Consider the following 15696-nt stretch of genomic DNA (forward strand, 5'->3'; position numbering starts at 1 on the left):
TGAGGGGTGCCCCACTGGGCCCTCTCAAGGACAGGGGGGGACAGCGGGGGGCTGCCAGGCCCCCACTTCCAAGCCGAGAGGGTCCGGAGCCACCCTGCGCCCCCACAGGAGGGGGACACAGCAGCCTGTTCCTGTTCCTGTCTGGGGCCTAAAGGCCCCACCCCCGGGGAAACAAAAGCAGTTGGATTTCGATTCACTTTTTTTTTTCATTTCGGTCTTCCTTTTTTCAGCTTCTTTAAGAATTCTGCCAAAAGCCCCAGACTGAGTCAAAAGCCTCAGAACCCAGATTTTGACTCCAAGTTGCCCAAGAACAACATGTTCGGACCAAAAGTGATTTCCTAGCCAGTCACTCCCTGTGTTCCCGGAATTGCTGGGTTTTCCCTAAGAGGTGTATCTTCAGCTAAGAAACCGGCTCTCCCTCTCACCCGGGGAGGCCAGGCGGCAGAGACCCTCTGGGGTGGGGTTGGTGGGGGGCCAGGGCAGGGGGCTTCAGTCCAATCGGGGTCAGTACGTTTTTGACGCCGAAGCAATGAAGAAATCCAGTACTGACCTTGCTGCTGCCCTGTTCCATGACCCAGGGCAAAACTTCCAGCATGTTTCCCCTTCTTTGGTGGAGAATGAAGGTTGCCGGCATCTGGGAGACAGTTTGGAGGGAAGGGGCTCTCGGCCGGGTGCCTGGTGTGTGGCGAGGGTTTGCCGCAGAATTACGGCGATCCAGCCCCACGGGGCATGGGGAGCAGAATCTGCCCCCGGGGAGGGCTGGTGTTCCGGTCTGCAAAGCCCTGCAGGCCCTCCGTCAACGCCGGCGGGACCCCTGCCTTTCAGAAGGGCCTGGTGTACCTGGCATCGCAGGTGAGGGTTGGAGGAGTTTGAATCTTTTCAGTTCCCTCTTGTTTTTTCCTCTGCTGGGCCTTCAGTCTTCCCTGGCCACGCCCGGGCCTGGAATGGCTTCTGTACCTCGGACACCTGCCTGCAGTTTCTTGTTCTCTGGCAAGAACCTCACGTCAGCCACTCACTGGCTCAGAATCGAGAGTCCTTTCTCTTCTCGTTGTTTTCGTCCAAGGCTCTGTAGCAGGTGGGAGGAGACGTGCTTACCCGTGCATGCACAAAGGCTGGCCCGTAAAAATGAAGGTCTTTCACCCCGCTGGGCAGGGGTTTCTCTTTGGTGCTGACCCCTGACCCCACACACAATGCGGGGTCCAGCTGCCCAGGCCCCCGGAGTGAGAACCGGCAGGGCCTGCACGGAGACAGGTCAGCGAGAGTGAGGGTCCGGGAAGGGGATGACTGGAGATGAGAAGGCAGTTGATTCCGAGGTGAAGATGAAGGCAAGTGGCCTGTAAAATTCACAGTGCCCGCCAGGACCAGTCACGGACCCCTCCTGCCCCCCCGCCCCGGGGGTGGGGGTGACGACTCAGCCTTCCCGAAGACCCAGATGAGAGGGACAAGAACTCCTCTTTCCAGGGCGGTTTCTCCGCGCCTGCACCCCGAGGCACAGACCTGCGAGCTGTCCCCGGGTGGGCTGACGGAGGAAGGGAGGCTCTTCGGGAGAGAGCGCTGCTCGGAAGGTGCAGATGGAGGGAGCCCCCCGGCGCACTCCTGCGGAAACCCTTACCAGGAATTCCTGTTCTGAGGGTTTTGATCAAGGACACACGCTTTTATGGGCTGGTTGGCAAGAAAGAAGACTTCGCCGGCCCCCCATGGGCCCGGTCACAGGGCTGAGGAGGACGCAGTGTACAGCACTGCTGTTGGTTTTCTCTTCCTTACTGCTCTCTAGAAATGTCAGAAAAGACGAAGCCCCGGGAACACGCCTCGGTGTTTAATTGTCAGGTTGGTGGAGAGGGAGACAGAGAGGCGAAGCGGGGGACGGCCATGGTTTGGTTTACCCAGAAAAACCCCTCCCAGGGCCCGCTGAGAACTCGCGCCTGCCAGGCGAGTGAGGACATCCAGATTTCCGCGGTGTGAGCGCGTCTTTCTCCGCTGCAGCTGCTGCCTCGCAAATTCTTCCCCCGTGAAGCTTTATTTTTGGAGACCGCGGAAACTGACATGTTGGGACCTATTATTAACTGCCAGTTTTGTGCTGTTATTGGAAATCTTTACATTAGGAAAGAATGTATGGGTTGTTTTGCTGGGGGAGGTTCAAATGAAAGGTTACCTTGTACCACGTCTCAGCTCTGTCTGGGATCAGAAATTGGATTAGCGATCCCCGCCCCCCCAGGCAAAGAAGGTTCTGTCAGTCGCCCAGGACTGTCATCGGAGGAAGAGCATTCACACATCTAAGAAGACACTGTTGCCCAGGAAAAGATGATAATGTAAATACTTCTCGAAGTGTCTGTCTAGGAGGCACTGTGTGAGCACTGAGTCCAGCCCGAAGGGCCGATTGGATGAACCCTGTTGTCCTCACATGACCTCTGGAGCGTGGTGCTCTGTGGAATTCCAGCCCGGCACCGGCAAGTGGAGAAGCCCCCCGAGTCACCCACCCGCGGATGACTGGAGATCGAGTGCCGGATGCTTGACCGCCGCCTGGACGTGGAGAGGTTGCCCGTGTGTGTAAACGTGCCCAGCAGAGAGGTCGGCATGTGGACTCACGTCCTGGACATACAGTAGCTGGAGTCTCAGCAGTGCTCTGGTGACGCGCACGGAGAAAAGTCAGACGGCTTTCTGCACAGGTCAGCATCTCTCCGCTGGAAAGTACCAGAAAATGCGTGCCCTTCGGACAGAAGCCAGGCCGAGGCCCGGCACAGAGGCAGCACGGAGAAGACGCCCGTTCCTGGTGAGCTCGCACAGGGGGAGGGCAGGGGTGCCGGGGCCGCAGGAGTGCGAACACCCGAGGGGCCGGGCGTGAGCTCCGACCGCTGATCGTGGGCCGACGGCACCGTCCCCTAGGCCTCGGCGCGTCTGGCACAGAGACCTGCGGTGCTCTCATTGAGGGTCTTCTCGGGTGCCCCCGATGCTCAGGGTGTCTTCCAGGAAGCCGTGGGCCCTCAGCACTACTGCACTCGGTCCTCGGGGTGGGTGCGAGCCACCCCTGCCCGTCTGTCTGGCCCCGGAGAGGCCGCTGGGCGTGTGTGGTTGGTGGGTGTGAGTGCCTGGCTGCTGACCCGGGGACCAGCGGCTTTCGGAAGTCGGCTTAACCATCATTGGTTACACCGCAGGCCCAAACCCCCCGCCCCGTTGCCACTCTGTCCCCTGAAACACTGGAGTCAGGCAGGCCCCAGGGGACACACTGCCCTCCTTCCTGGACAGGTCAGAGGTGAGAGCCGCTGTCGCCCCCTGCCACCTGCCAAGGCTGGGAGTTTCCCTGGGAGTCGCGCCGAGGGTGGGCCCTAGCGAGGACCCGCACCCTTTTGGGGAGTGGAGAAGTCTCGCCGGCACTGGCTCAGAAGTCCACGGTGACCTGAGAAGGCCGTGAGAAGAATTTCCACCACCCGGAACACAGTTCCTCTTTTGTCTGTGGTTCTCTGACCAGGCAGGGCGTTTATTTTTCTTCACATTTAGTGGAGGGACAAGGATTTGGGGATGACCCTGCATTCGCCTTGAGTCAGAGTAACCACCAGCCGAGGTTGTCCACAGAATTTCTCCCGAGGGACCCCACGAGGACCAGCAGCCTCCTGCCGTGTATTGGGTTCTCAGGGCTGGGTCAGGAAGAGAAGAGGGGCCATGGGCGTCCCTGGATTCGGCCGGCGCTCCCGTACGGGCGTGACTGAGCGTCATTCGGTCACATGTGGCACCTCACGCCCTTCCCGAGCCATCTCCCAAGCTGCTCAGGCCTCTGGCCTCCGGACCCAGAGCAGCTCTTGGCCTTGCAGCTCCCGTGATGGTTTGCAGGCCGCAGGCAGGCGTGTGGAGGGAGAGACCCGGCCATCGCGGGTCTCAGGACTCGGGTCTGTGCTGGTTTCCGTCCTCTGGGCTTCCCGTCTGCGGTCCCGCGTCCCGGTTTTGTTCACTGGGTTGAACACAGGTGGCACTAAGGGGAAGCCGGGCAGAAAGCTTGGGGGGTGAGTTCGCCTCTGTTCTGCGTCAGGATGGTGGGCCGAACGGGGAGGCTCAGGAGGCAGAAAAAGTGACGACCCCCCATTTATGTGGGAACAGCGAAGAAGCGGAAAGTGGGCTTTTTACTGAAGAGGGAAAGGGGAGAGAGCTGACCCCGCAGGGCCGGGGACTCTGGAGCGAGGAGGCCGACGGGTGGACTGGCAGAGGAAGGGGCCGCCCGCCGGCTGGCGGCCTTTGTTGCCAGCTCAGCGTTTCACACCGCGGTCGGGCTGCCAGAGTCCCACCCTAGGAGGGAGGATCCGGGGCCTGACACCCCCGCCACACCCCAGACCCCTGCCCCTTGTCACCTCCCGATGTGCACTCTGAGCTACCGGGGTGGCCGACTGGAGATCCCAGGGGAACGGCAGCCTGTTAGTGCCGAGGACTTTTCTCTGTCACCATGACCGTAGCGGGGACACCCACACCACGCGGGCACTCTGCCTGGCTCCTTCCAGCCTGCCTGTGACACCGGGTCCGCCCTGCACCGGCCCCCCAAAACGACAGCCATGCCCGAGTTCCCTCCACCCTGAGGCCCGGCCATCCCGGCAGGGGCTGGGGGGGCGTGGCAACACTGTGATTCTTTTCTTCTTTCCTTTTCCTCCCCCCGCCCCCCTCTTTTCTGTGTCAAAACTGAGCCAGTAGCGTTGCTGGGAGAAACATCTTGCTTTGACTTGTGAACTGAAAAGGTCAGGTCAGACGGGAATGACAGCGGAGGTCCCTCTTCGTCCTGGTGGCGTTTGGGCCCAGGATGGCCCACGGAGGGATGATTATTTCTCTCCCTGTTTGTTCTCGGTTTGGTCTCGGCGGGCAGTCGGCAAGCCGTGGTGTCCTGGGCCAAGACCGGTCCACCGCCTCTTCTTGTCTGGCCGCAGAGCTGAGAGTGGTTTCACATTTTTAAGTGATTGGGGGGAAAATCAAAAGAAAAATAACACTTGGTGCCACGTGGAAACACAGCCGTCTGGACATTGCCGCATCGCCTGTCTGGGCTCCGGCCACACGGATTTCTCGCCGCAGGGCGGGTGGGGCGACGGTGCGGTTGGGTGCCCAGCAGGGAAAGCCCGCCGCCCCCGCCCCCACCCCAGGCACGGACCCTGAGCCTGCCCAGCTCTCTGTCGCCAGCAGCGTCTGCACTCTTTCTTGGTTTAAAGAGGGGACATGGGGAGAGCATGCAGCAGTCAGGGACAGCAGTGGGAGGGGGGTCCGAATTAGCCATGGTCCCCTACTGGTGTGGCGTTTCAGTTTTCATCAAGATGGTTTTTTGTCCAAGTTATGTTCCCTGATGTTCTGCTTGGCAGATGTTTGGTTCCAGGTGCTGGGGTTGCTCTGAGACGGGGGAGCTCGCTCGGCTGCAGAGGTGAAGGCCCGTACAGAGGGGCCCAGAGTCAGTGCACTCCGAACCTTTCCCCAGGGGTGGGCGGGCTGCCCTAACCCTGGGAGGGGACGTGCGGGCACCCCCATTTTTTGGGAGACAGTCCCAGTTCCCTTCTCTGAAGGATTTGCACGTCCTCCTAGGAAACACCTGAAACAGAGAGGAAGGGACCCTGTTGTCCCATCCAGACCCCCGTGAGAAGCAGAAGGGGGTGCCCCGCGGGGCGTGGAGGCGGGGAGGCCCTGAAACCAGAGAGGAGGCAAACCAGCCGCGTCAGCTCTCCTCACCCGCAGTCGGTCCTCGTTAAGGAGACCGGTCTCTGCTCCAGGCCCTGCTTCCTCCGCACTGCGGCTGGGAAACAGCCTGTTGCCTCCCTGCCGGAGCCCACTGCCCTGCAGCCCCCCGTCGCACACGGAGACCCCAAGAAAGCCCACCGATGCTGCCGGGCCAGGAGCACCCGTCATGCCCCACAAGGGCAACGAACTAACTACATGTCGTGCTGTTCGGGGGGCGCACAGCCTGGTTTCCTCATGCTGAGCAGGGGTCCTCCTGGTCTCCCCCCACTCTGTGTGTCACCCCCTGAGCCTCACGGGGTTGGGGGTCGGATATTTCCCTTCTGCTCCGGTGTCCCGTGGCACCAGAATCCAAACACCACGGCACTGAACCTGTCCTCTGGGGACCAGCCCGGGGGTGGAGGGGTCGGTGTCCCGTGCAGCGTACGGGGGCGGGCGGCATCGAGGAGTGGACAGGAAGAAGCTCGTTTCCATCATCCCACGGTTGTACCGTTGGTCTGCCCGGTGCAGCCGATCGAGAGGGTGGTGCTGCTCCAACCACAGACGGCGGTCCTCTGGAGGCTGAAGCCCAAGGTCAAGGCTGGTCTTCCATAGACAGCGGCTTGCTCCTTGTATCCTCACATGCCTGTGCCCTTTGCACAAAGAGCACCCTTGGACGTCCCTCCTTTTTACAGGGACACCAGTCCTGTCAGCCTAGGGCTCCACCCTCAGCACCTTGTTCAACCTTAATTTCCTCCTGGAGGCTGAGCTCCCAACGCAGTCCCTGGGGGCTCTGGCTTCACCGTTAGGATTGGGGAGTTGGGGGAATACACAGTTCAGCTGATATCAATGGTTCGAGTTTGAGAAATGGCACCTCAGGGCACAGAATCGAGGCCAGAACCAAGAGGCAGTGCTGACGCAGTGCGAGATGGTGACTGATAAAAATTGCCCCCCCAGGTTGTAGACATTTGGGAATCAGACTCGCACGTCCGCAGTTTCCTATAAAACTGCACGGTCGTCCCGCTTCTGACCCGCTGAGCCCCCCACACTGGTTCTGAGAACATCCTCCCGCCACGGGAGGCGGGGCCTGGAGCAGACATGTGGCTTTACTTAGACTGAGTGGGGCTCTGCCCGGGGCCCTGCCGCCCCCTCTGTCAAAGCCGGGGCCTCGCAGGAGAGGGACGGTGGTTGGAACCTGAGCCGGGAAGAGTTGGGGGCAGGGAGCGCCGTGACTCAGCAGACAGACCGTTTCCCACCATCGGGTCGCGTCAGGGATCCTCACAGACAGTGGTCCCCTCGTGGGCCCACCAGGGCGGCGTTCCGAGGTCCCGGGGCAGAGCGGCCCTGTGCTGCTGGACACCGACCCCTGTCTGCAGGCCCCGGGACCTCCGGCAGGGGCTGAGGGCGCCAGAACGTCACAGAAGGTCAAGGGGTGGCAGGGCACGGGGGTTCAATGCTCTCAGCCCTTACATCGTCAGCTGGGTTGGGTCTCTGCAAAGTAGTTTCGGATTCTGTGGTGTCAGTTGCTAATCTCGCACGTGGGTCTGAGTATGAATTCATCCGATAGGTGCTGCAGATGACACAAGAAAACCACCAGCTCCAAACAGGTGGGCACATCAGGGCCGCGTGGCCAACCTGTAGGCATTAAGTCTGAAATTTGGGGTCCCTGGCCCATGGCCATTCAGAACGGAGCCTCAGCCTTGAGAGTTGGACCAAATTAATCCGATAGTTGTGTGGTTCCCACTGGAGTTTAGGAAGCGTCTGTAACAAGTTACGGAAACACTGGTTTTCTTACGGGCTGGGAGGGGGGTGAGCTCACTGCCAGTGTCCAGGGAGCCGAATGCATTTTCCTCCTCGTACACACCCTCCGACGTGGGGCCAGACTCTGGCTGCAGAGTTCCTTCTTGGTGACCTGTGCCCCTGAGTAAGACTTGGCCGACCCTTAGCTCGAGAAATCTGCCTGCGCTGCTGCCCTGCCCCACCCCTCTTCCTCCGCACCTCCCCCCGGGTGCCGTCCCCCCCCCCCCCCAGCCGTGTGGGCCAGATCCGGCCGGCTTGCTGTGGTCCGCCAAGCCACAGACCCGGAGTGAAGCCAACACTGTCCCCCTGGCTCTCAGGGTGCCCTGTGGTCACGTGTGGTGGGAGCAGGGGAGGTTCCAACTCTGAGGACACTTTCTCTGTGTGGCTTTGATTTGTGTTCGAAACTGAGCATCATGGAATTGCCCGATTTCACGCTGACCCTCCCATTGTCTTCTTTAAAATCTCGGGTCTCCTTGAACCTCCCGAATGCCCTCTGAGGACTCTGGCCAACAACTCTGTGTGGGCACCCAACAACGGGGCACGTTCGGTGCCGGGGCGGGGAAGGCGAGCCCGAGCCGGACTGGGGCGGCGGCCGAGCAGCTGCCTGTAGTGCTGCCACGAGCGAGCAGCTCTTCGAAGCTGCTGCCCCACTGACCAGATGTCTCCTGCTCGGGACGGGGCTTTCTAACGGAAGCCTTGAGCACGTCCCAGAAGATGTTACATCTTCTGTAGACATGGTTTAAAAGGACAGGGGAAGTTAGTGATAACGTTTTACTCAAGCCAGCAACCGTATCTGAAATGTTATGGGAATGCGCAGTCTGAAATTATCAGTAAGAGACATCGAATTCTGGTTTCCATGCTGAGCCTTGGAAGCGTGTGGCCGACACGTCAGGAGAAAGGGGTTTCTGCGCACAGAGCTCTTGTCCAGCAAATGGCAGAGAGTCAGAGCGATCTGGCTGCTGAGTCACCGGGCGTCTGCATCCCAGACGGAAGGAGTCGGGCCCAGAGGCCCAGTCTGACCCCGAGAAGCCCACTGGGCCGGGGAAGCAGCGGGCTCTTTCCTGTGCGGTCGCAGCGGCCCACCCTGCCATCGGCTCGCCCACACCCTCTGCCATTCCTGCTTGTGGGATGGCCAGACCTGCCCTGGGGGGAGGGGACCATGTGGGAGAAGTCTGGGAGGGTGGCCAGTCCCGGCCAAGAGTCGGGGCCCTTCCCAGCAGGGAGGGGGCTCCCTGCCCCGAGCCTCGGTACGTGTCTGCTCCGGCAAACCCAGCGAAGCTCTGTGGGGCTGGACCCCCACGGCCCTGCCTTCACCTTGCAGAGAAGACAGATGTCCCTGTGTGTCCCTGGGACAGTGTCATCGGTGCTGGGAAGTGGGCGAGGGGATGGGAGGAGGGGCCGTTGCCATCCTCACAGCCCTGGCCGGGGTGTGAGGGGCCAGCTCTCGAAGGCACCGAGTTGATGGGACGCAGCACACCCTCGCTCCTACCCTACCGACAGGGACAGGCTGGGCAGGTCACAGCCCAGAGGAGGGAACAGGTGGACGTCTGAGGATGTGAAGTTTCTAGGTGGACTCCATTCCAGGAAGGTGTGAGCCCGCCTCGGGGGGGTGGGGGAGGTGCACCTGGCATGTTCATTGCTGTGTCCTGCAGGAGAGGGGAGCTGAGCTGAGCGTCACGCAGACTGCGGAGGGCCGCGTGTGGGCTGCCTGTAAGGATCCCCAGTGGCTGGGCAGAGACGCAGCCTGGGCCCCGGATCTCCTGGGAGGCCTCCCTGAGTGGGCACAGCGGCAGCGAGCTGAGACTGCGGGGCTGGGCGCCGTCCCCTGCAGGGTGCCCAGGACCGAGGCCTCTGCGGGTAGGACGTCAGGGTGGGGGAAGACCCCTCCCACCACCAGGCCCTTCAGCAAGTGCCCCGATGGAACCCCCAGTCGCTGGTGGCTGTGCAGTGAGGCCTGGAGGGCCCTGCCATCCGATCCCCAACCCGCTGGGAAGGACCCGGTCCTGCCTTCAAAACGCCTGAGACCAGGGTGCTCCAACCGAAGCACTAACGAGCCCAGACCGAGCCTGCACACAGCTCTCAGGCCTGGCAGCCGGACCGAGGAAGGGGCCTGTCCTCTCTGAATTGCCCTTCTCATTCCTCCCGCCAATCATGAAGATGCGGGAGACTGAGAAAAAACCAGTCCATCGGAGCAGACCTGCGGGTGACTCAGGCGTTGGGACTGCTGGGCCGGGATAGGGAAACATTGGTTACAGTTTCCAGGATCTGGTAGAAACCGTGGGTTGCATTTTGGAATCAGTGGGGAATTTCAGCAGAGAACTGGAATTTCTAAAAAGAGCCGGCCAAGTTGCACCTCCGAGAGAGAGTGAGGGAACGTCTCCAGAGAAGACAGCGCGTCCTGGGAAGACGGAGCAGCAGCAGCGTGGGGCTGTCAGGTGCCCTTGGAAATGGAAGGTGTGAGAGCAGAAATGCGCATCTCAGTGTGGGCGTCCTGGGAGGGGGTTGAGGCCCCGTGCGAACTGTAGCTGCAGTGTGTAGGTGGAAAATAACAAGGAAAATTAAGAGAATCAGCCTAAAGACTTACGTGAATAACAGACCTTCTAGAAGAGAGAACCGAAAAACGGAGAGAAGAAAATTATCCAAAAAGTAACTAGAGGAAAATTTCCAAACGCCAAGAGCTTCTAGATAAAAAGGGCCCGTGAGGTGCCCGGCTCCGTGGGCAGAGACCGGCCCCCACCGAGCGAGGTCGTGGAGGGTGTTCCAGGACAGCAGGAGGGGGCTTGAGGTTTCAGAGAGAGAAGCAACTACAGGTCACGTACTGAGGACAAGGACTCAGAATGACGGCCCTAGAGAGAGACCGGGCGACGGGGCAGCACCTTCCTGCTCCGCCAGGAGGCCATCGTCCGCCGGGGGCCCCACACCCAGCCCGAAGCACCCCCCCATTAACATAACAGAGACTGTGTGCCCACCCAGTCAGCTCTGCGAACGGCGCCTCTCAGACCCCCTTTCCCAGAACCTGCAGGAAGGGGGCCCGTCCCCGAAACGAGAGGGTCAGCCCGCCAGCAGAGGACAGTGAGGTGTGGCCCCTGCCACAGCCGTCCCGCACGTCAGAGCGTGGGGCGCACAGGACAGACACACAGGGACAGAGAGGGGGACATGAGGCTCCACTCGGGAGGGCGGCGAGGGGGCGCCCTTCCTTCTCCCCTCTGCCTGCTCTGTGAGGCTCGGGTCTCAACGGCGCCTGTGTGTTTCCTCTGTGAAGCGTCTCGGCCTCTGTCTGTGTCCTTTCTCCTGCCTCCCGGTGGGAAAGGCGGCCGTCCCTGGGCGGGGGGGGGGGGGGGGGGGGGGCTGCTCCAGCCGGGAAGGTGGAACGCCTTCCCGTGTCGGCTCCAGGCTCCCGGTCCACCCATGCTTCTCTGGGGTCGACGGACAGTGGCCGACCTCTGTGCAGGGTGGCCGGAGCCTTCCACGGCGTTTTCTCTGCTCCAAGACCTTGATTTCCAATAATTGATCGCAGATGGAAGGCTCAGGGCCCAGGGCTTCCTCTGTCTGTCTGTCTGTCCTGAGGGAACTTGCTGGGAAGACTGCCGGCCAGAGAGCTGGTCTGGACCTGGAGGAGCTGATAGAATCGTAAATCCCGAGCTGACCATTTTTCCTCAGGGTCCTTTCTGTGCCAATGTGGGTGTGATGCCTCAGCCCAGGAGTTGGGGGAGGGAAGAGGGTGACGATCATTTAATCCTGGCTGTATTTCACAGCAGTGGCACTGAAACCGCTCTGCCGCGTGTTCAAATCCCCCTGCCGCCACGGCCCTCCTCAGCGTGTGTGGATTAATCACTGCGGGGCAACCGGCCAAGGGCGCGTCCCCCTGCGCCCCCCATCCCAGCGCCTGCATGCGGGGTGGGGGGGCGGTGCGCCGAACTCTGGGCCAGGCCCTTAGATGACTTGCTTGCTGGTACTTTGTTCTATGATGTGAAGCTCAAATCAAAAAGAAAAACGTGTCCAGATATGAGTGGACTCGCAAGACACGTCTTCAGCCTCTGGCCCTTGCGCACATGCAAGGCCGACGGACAAACCCACCGGGACCACGGACGCAGGACGTGACGAGACTTCCTACAGCACGACCACGGCGGGTGGAGCGGTCTCCCTGGTGTTGCGTGTGCGGTGTTAGACTCAGAACCGCGAGAACGTGTTAGGGTCCAGCAGGAAGTGATAGGAAAGGTGGAGGAAGCCTTGGAAAACAGGACTTTTGGAGAAAGGTGGTGAGGGAGACGGAATTTGAGCTCGGAAAGTATCGTGCGACGGAGAGGCAGCGGTGCGTGGCCCACGAGGCTGGAAGAAGAGGAAGCAGACGGGGGATGTTCCAGGGAGGCCTGGGGCCCCGCAGACTGTCCCTCACAGGAGTGACAACCGGGGAGTGTGGGGGGCCCGATCCCCGTGGTCACTCAGTGCGTGGACCAGGGCTCCCCCGTGAAGACGGGCACAGATCGGTGACACGGGTGACGCACCCTTCAGGGCACACGCGGCCCCTCTGCGGGCCACACCGGCGCTGAGCCGTCCGGGGCCCAGAGGACAGCATCCGTTTGGCCGCAGGACCGGGTCCCAGGGCAGAGTGAGCTGTAGAAACGAGGGTGACGAGAAGTGACAGGTGGGGGTGGCGCTACAGGGAACCTCTCCCTGGGCCTTGTTTAGAAAACAGGAATTCAGAAAAGCTGGGGTTGGTGGGGAATGACAGCGGGAGATCATGTCTCAAAGCGAACGGAGACGCAGTGACCACGAGAACGGAGGGACGGGTTTGCACAGTCAGGTACCAAATGGTCTTTTTCATGCACTGTCCTGATGAGGAAACAGAACCCCCTCTTTTGCCAGAACACAGACCCCTTTTCCAAACATTGGCCAGGTACAAGGCGACTTCGATCGAATGCAGAGTCACCTGCAAACCCAGCCCCACTTCCTCCTCTGGCCGACCTTCTTCGCTGTGGAAAGTGCGCCCGTAGCTAACTTCTCCCCACCCCCGACCCCCACAGCTGGGATGAGAGCAGCTCCATCAGCAGCGGCCTCAGCGACGCCTCCGACAACCTCAGCTCGGAGGAGTTCAACGCCAGCTCCTCCCTCAACTCCCTCCCGACGACTCCCACCGCCTCTCGCAGGAGCTCGGCCGTCGTGGTAGGTGGCCTCGCAGATGCTCTGGCCGGCACCTCCCTGTGCAGGGGGGCCCAGGCTGGGCCTGGGGCAGGTGGGCTCCCACGCCCTACTTTGCCGGGGCCCTGCCTCCCCTGACACCTTGGCTGAGTCCTTCTCCAGGCTGCAGGGGACAGCCTGAGGCCCCCACACGGTCACCTGGGCTGTGAGCGGCTGTGGTGCTGGTGCCCACGCCAGTCTGGAGCTTTTCCCGTGGGAGGTCAGAGACCATGGGTGTCTTCTCGCTGACACCCTAGGTGGGTGGAAACCCTGGGAGGAGCAGGCCCCCTTCCCCCGCCCCCGGTCGTGCTCTCCACGCCCCCCAGTGAGCGTCCGGCCGCCCGTCCTCCCGCAGCTGCGCACCGACTCGGAGAAGCGCTCCCTGGCGGAGAGCGGGCTGAGCTGGTTCAGCGAGTCCGAGGAGAAGGGGCCCAGGAGGCTGGACTACGACAGCGGCAGCCTGAAGATGGAGCCCGGCGGCTCCAAGTGGCGCAGGGAGCGGCCTGAGAGCTGCGACGACGTGGCCAAGGTCTCGGAGCTGAAGAAGCCCATCAGCCTGGGCCACCCGGGGTCCCTGAAGAAGGGCAAGACCCCACCTGTGGCCGTCACGTCCCCCATCACCCACACGGCCCAGAGCACCCTCAAGGTCGCAGGTGAGCTGGCTCGGGATCGGGGGCAGCGGGGCCTGACTCTGGCTTTGCCGTCTGCACCGTATGCGTGGGGGGGAGAGCAAGTCAAAGAGGCTCAGAGGCTTGGGGACACATCTAGGAACCGGGGCTAGGGGTGGCGAGGCTGCGACATCCAAAGACCAGTCGGTCCAGCTCCCCCATGGCTGCTGGGTGGGACACTCACCTTCCAGAGGGACGTGCCACCGCGGCTCCCAGGGAGGCCCCAGAAAGCCGTCACCCAGGCCCACGCTGCTCCCAACGCGGCCCCTTGGCCCCTCTGGTCCCCGATGACCACAGACGTGGCCGCCATCTAGCCCCTGTGCTCCCCCCTCGTCCTCCGTCCTTGACCAGTTGCTAGATTTTCCTCCTCGAAAAACCTTTGCGGTTGCTTCTGCCATTTTAACCAAAATGGAAACTGTTACTCTGGAGGCAGAAAACAACCCAAAACAAAACACATCAGTGAAAACCCTCGGGTCACTCTCTCCGGCTAGAAATGTCACCCGCTTCTGTGGCGGCGGCTTCCCCTACATGGGTCTCCAGACCCTGTGACGTGGTGACTCGTCCCCTCCTCTCACGACAGGGAAGAAAAGGGAGTTTATGTTGAGGGCTGATTCCTCCTACTCTTACGCCGTTTTCCTGCCCCTCGCAGGCAAGCCGGAAGGCAAAGCCACGGACAAGGGCAAGCTGGCGGTGAGGAACTCCGGGCTGCAGCGCTCCTCCTCGGATGCCGGCCGGGACCGCCTGGGCGATGCCAAGAAGCCCCCCTCGGGCATCGCCCGCCCCTCCACGTCGGGGTCTTTCGGCTACAAGAAGCCCCCTCCTGCCACGGGCACAGCCACTGTCATGCAGACAGGGGGCTCCGCCACGCTCAGCAAGATCCAGAAGTCCTCGGGCATCCCCGTGAAGCCCGTGAATGGGCGCAAGACCAGCCTGGATGTGTCCAATGGCCCGGAGCCCGGATTCCTGGCCCCCGGAGCCCGCTCCAACATCCAGTACCGCAGCCTGCCCCGGCCAGCCAAGTCTAGCTCCATGAGCGTGACCGGAGGGCGGGCCGGGCCTCGCCCCGTGAGCAGCAGCATCGACCCCAGCCTGCTCAGCGCCAAGCAGGCCAGCCTCACGCCCTCCAGACTGAAGGAGCCTTCCAAGGTGGCCGGTGGGCGGGCCGCGCCAGCCCCCGTCAATCAGACCGATCGGGAAAAGGAGAAGGCCAAGGCCAAGGCCGTCGCCATGGATGCAGACAACATCTCCCTGAAGAGCGTGGGCTCCCCAGAGAGTACGCCCAAGAACCAGGCGGGTCACCCGCCAGCCACCAAGCTGGCAGAGCTGCCACCAACCCCTGTCAGGTACCCACACGGCGCCTCCCCCTTTCTGCTGCTCCCCAGTCGGCCCTTACCTTCCTCAGCGTTTGTGGTGGGGGTCCGCTAGTTTCCTGCACAGTCACACACACCACTGTGTGCAGATGTGCCTGTCCCTCCCTCCGCAGGGCCCCAGCGGGTCCCCTCCCGGCGTGTGTCACTGCGTCCCTGGGATCAGCCTCGGGGCGCAGCCAGCAGCCGCAGAGCAGGGCTTGCCCGCCCCCAGCTTCTCTAACACGTTGCGCTCTGTGCTTCCTTTTGTCTTCAGGGCCACGGCGAAGAGCTTCGTCAAGCCCCCCTCCCTGGCCAACCTCGACAAGGTCAACTCCAACAGCCTGGACATGCCGTCCTCCGGGGACACCCACACCCCGAAGGTCCCCGACCTGCACGCCACCGGCTCCGCGGCCGGCGGCCCCCTCTCCTCCTGCTTCACCCCCAGTCCGGCCCCCATCCTCAACATCAACTCCGCCAGCTTCTCCCAGGGCCTGGAGCTCATGAGTGCGTTCGCCATCCCCAAGGAGCCCCGCATGTACCCCAAACTCTCGGGCCTGCACCGGAGCATGGAGTCCCTCCAGGTGCCCATGAGTCTGCCCAGCACCTTTCCCGGCAGCTCCCCTGTGCCCACCCCACCGGCCCCCCCGGCCGCACCCCCAGAGGAAGACGTGGAAGAGCTGGCCTGGAGCGGCGGGAGCCCCCGAACCGGGCAGGTGGACAGGTGAGTGGGCAGAGACGGCGCGGAGACCCTGGCTGTTGGGAGCACAGTCCTGGGCCTGGTCACCGCCTGCGACTTCCCATTCTCTTACCTACATGAACCACCTTCACCTGCTTCACACCCGTGAGACGGGGAGGATGGTCTGGGCTTTTAAATCAGCACCTCATCGGTGGGGAAACCGTGGCGCAAAGACGTGACGTGACTTCACCGAGATTGCGTAGCTCACCCCCCACCCCCACTGGTCTGCTTCCCGTGAAATCGGGTCTGTGGCATCAGGTCCTGGTTTCATCGGCCACCCCTCAGCAGGTCCCAC

The 15696-nt window shown here is 62.0% G+C and overlaps 1 protein-coding gene across 4 annotated transcripts in view; it reads left to right on the forward strand.

Moving 5' to 3' along the window:
• Positions 1 to 15696, forward strand: part of NAV1 (neuron navigator 1) — a 129674-nt gene that overhangs the window by 93440 nt on the left and 20538 nt on the right. For all 4 annotated transcript variants that reach the window (XM_037160888.2, XM_053659526.1, XM_053659527.1 and 1 more), the window contains 4 exons: positions 12495 to 12633; positions 13004 to 13301; positions 13966 to 14659; positions 14940 to 15386. In XM_037160888.2, the coding sequence (XP_037016783.2) occupies positions 12495 to 12633; positions 13004 to 13301; positions 13966 to 14659; positions 14940 to 15386 (1578 nt within the window). The remainder of the gene's footprint in view (positions 1 to 12494; positions 12634 to 13003; positions 13302 to 13965; positions 14660 to 14939; positions 15387 to 15696) is intronic.

This window comes from Artibeus jamaicensis, unplaced genomic scaffold (assembly GCF_021234435.1).
Source record: "Artibeus jamaicensis isolate MK-2021 breed Jamaican fruit bat unplaced genomic scaffold, CSHL_Jam_final scaffold_754, whole genome shotgun sequence".
Lineage (NCBI taxonomy): Eukaryota > Metazoa > Chordata > Mammalia > Chiroptera > Phyllostomidae > Artibeus > Artibeus jamaicensis.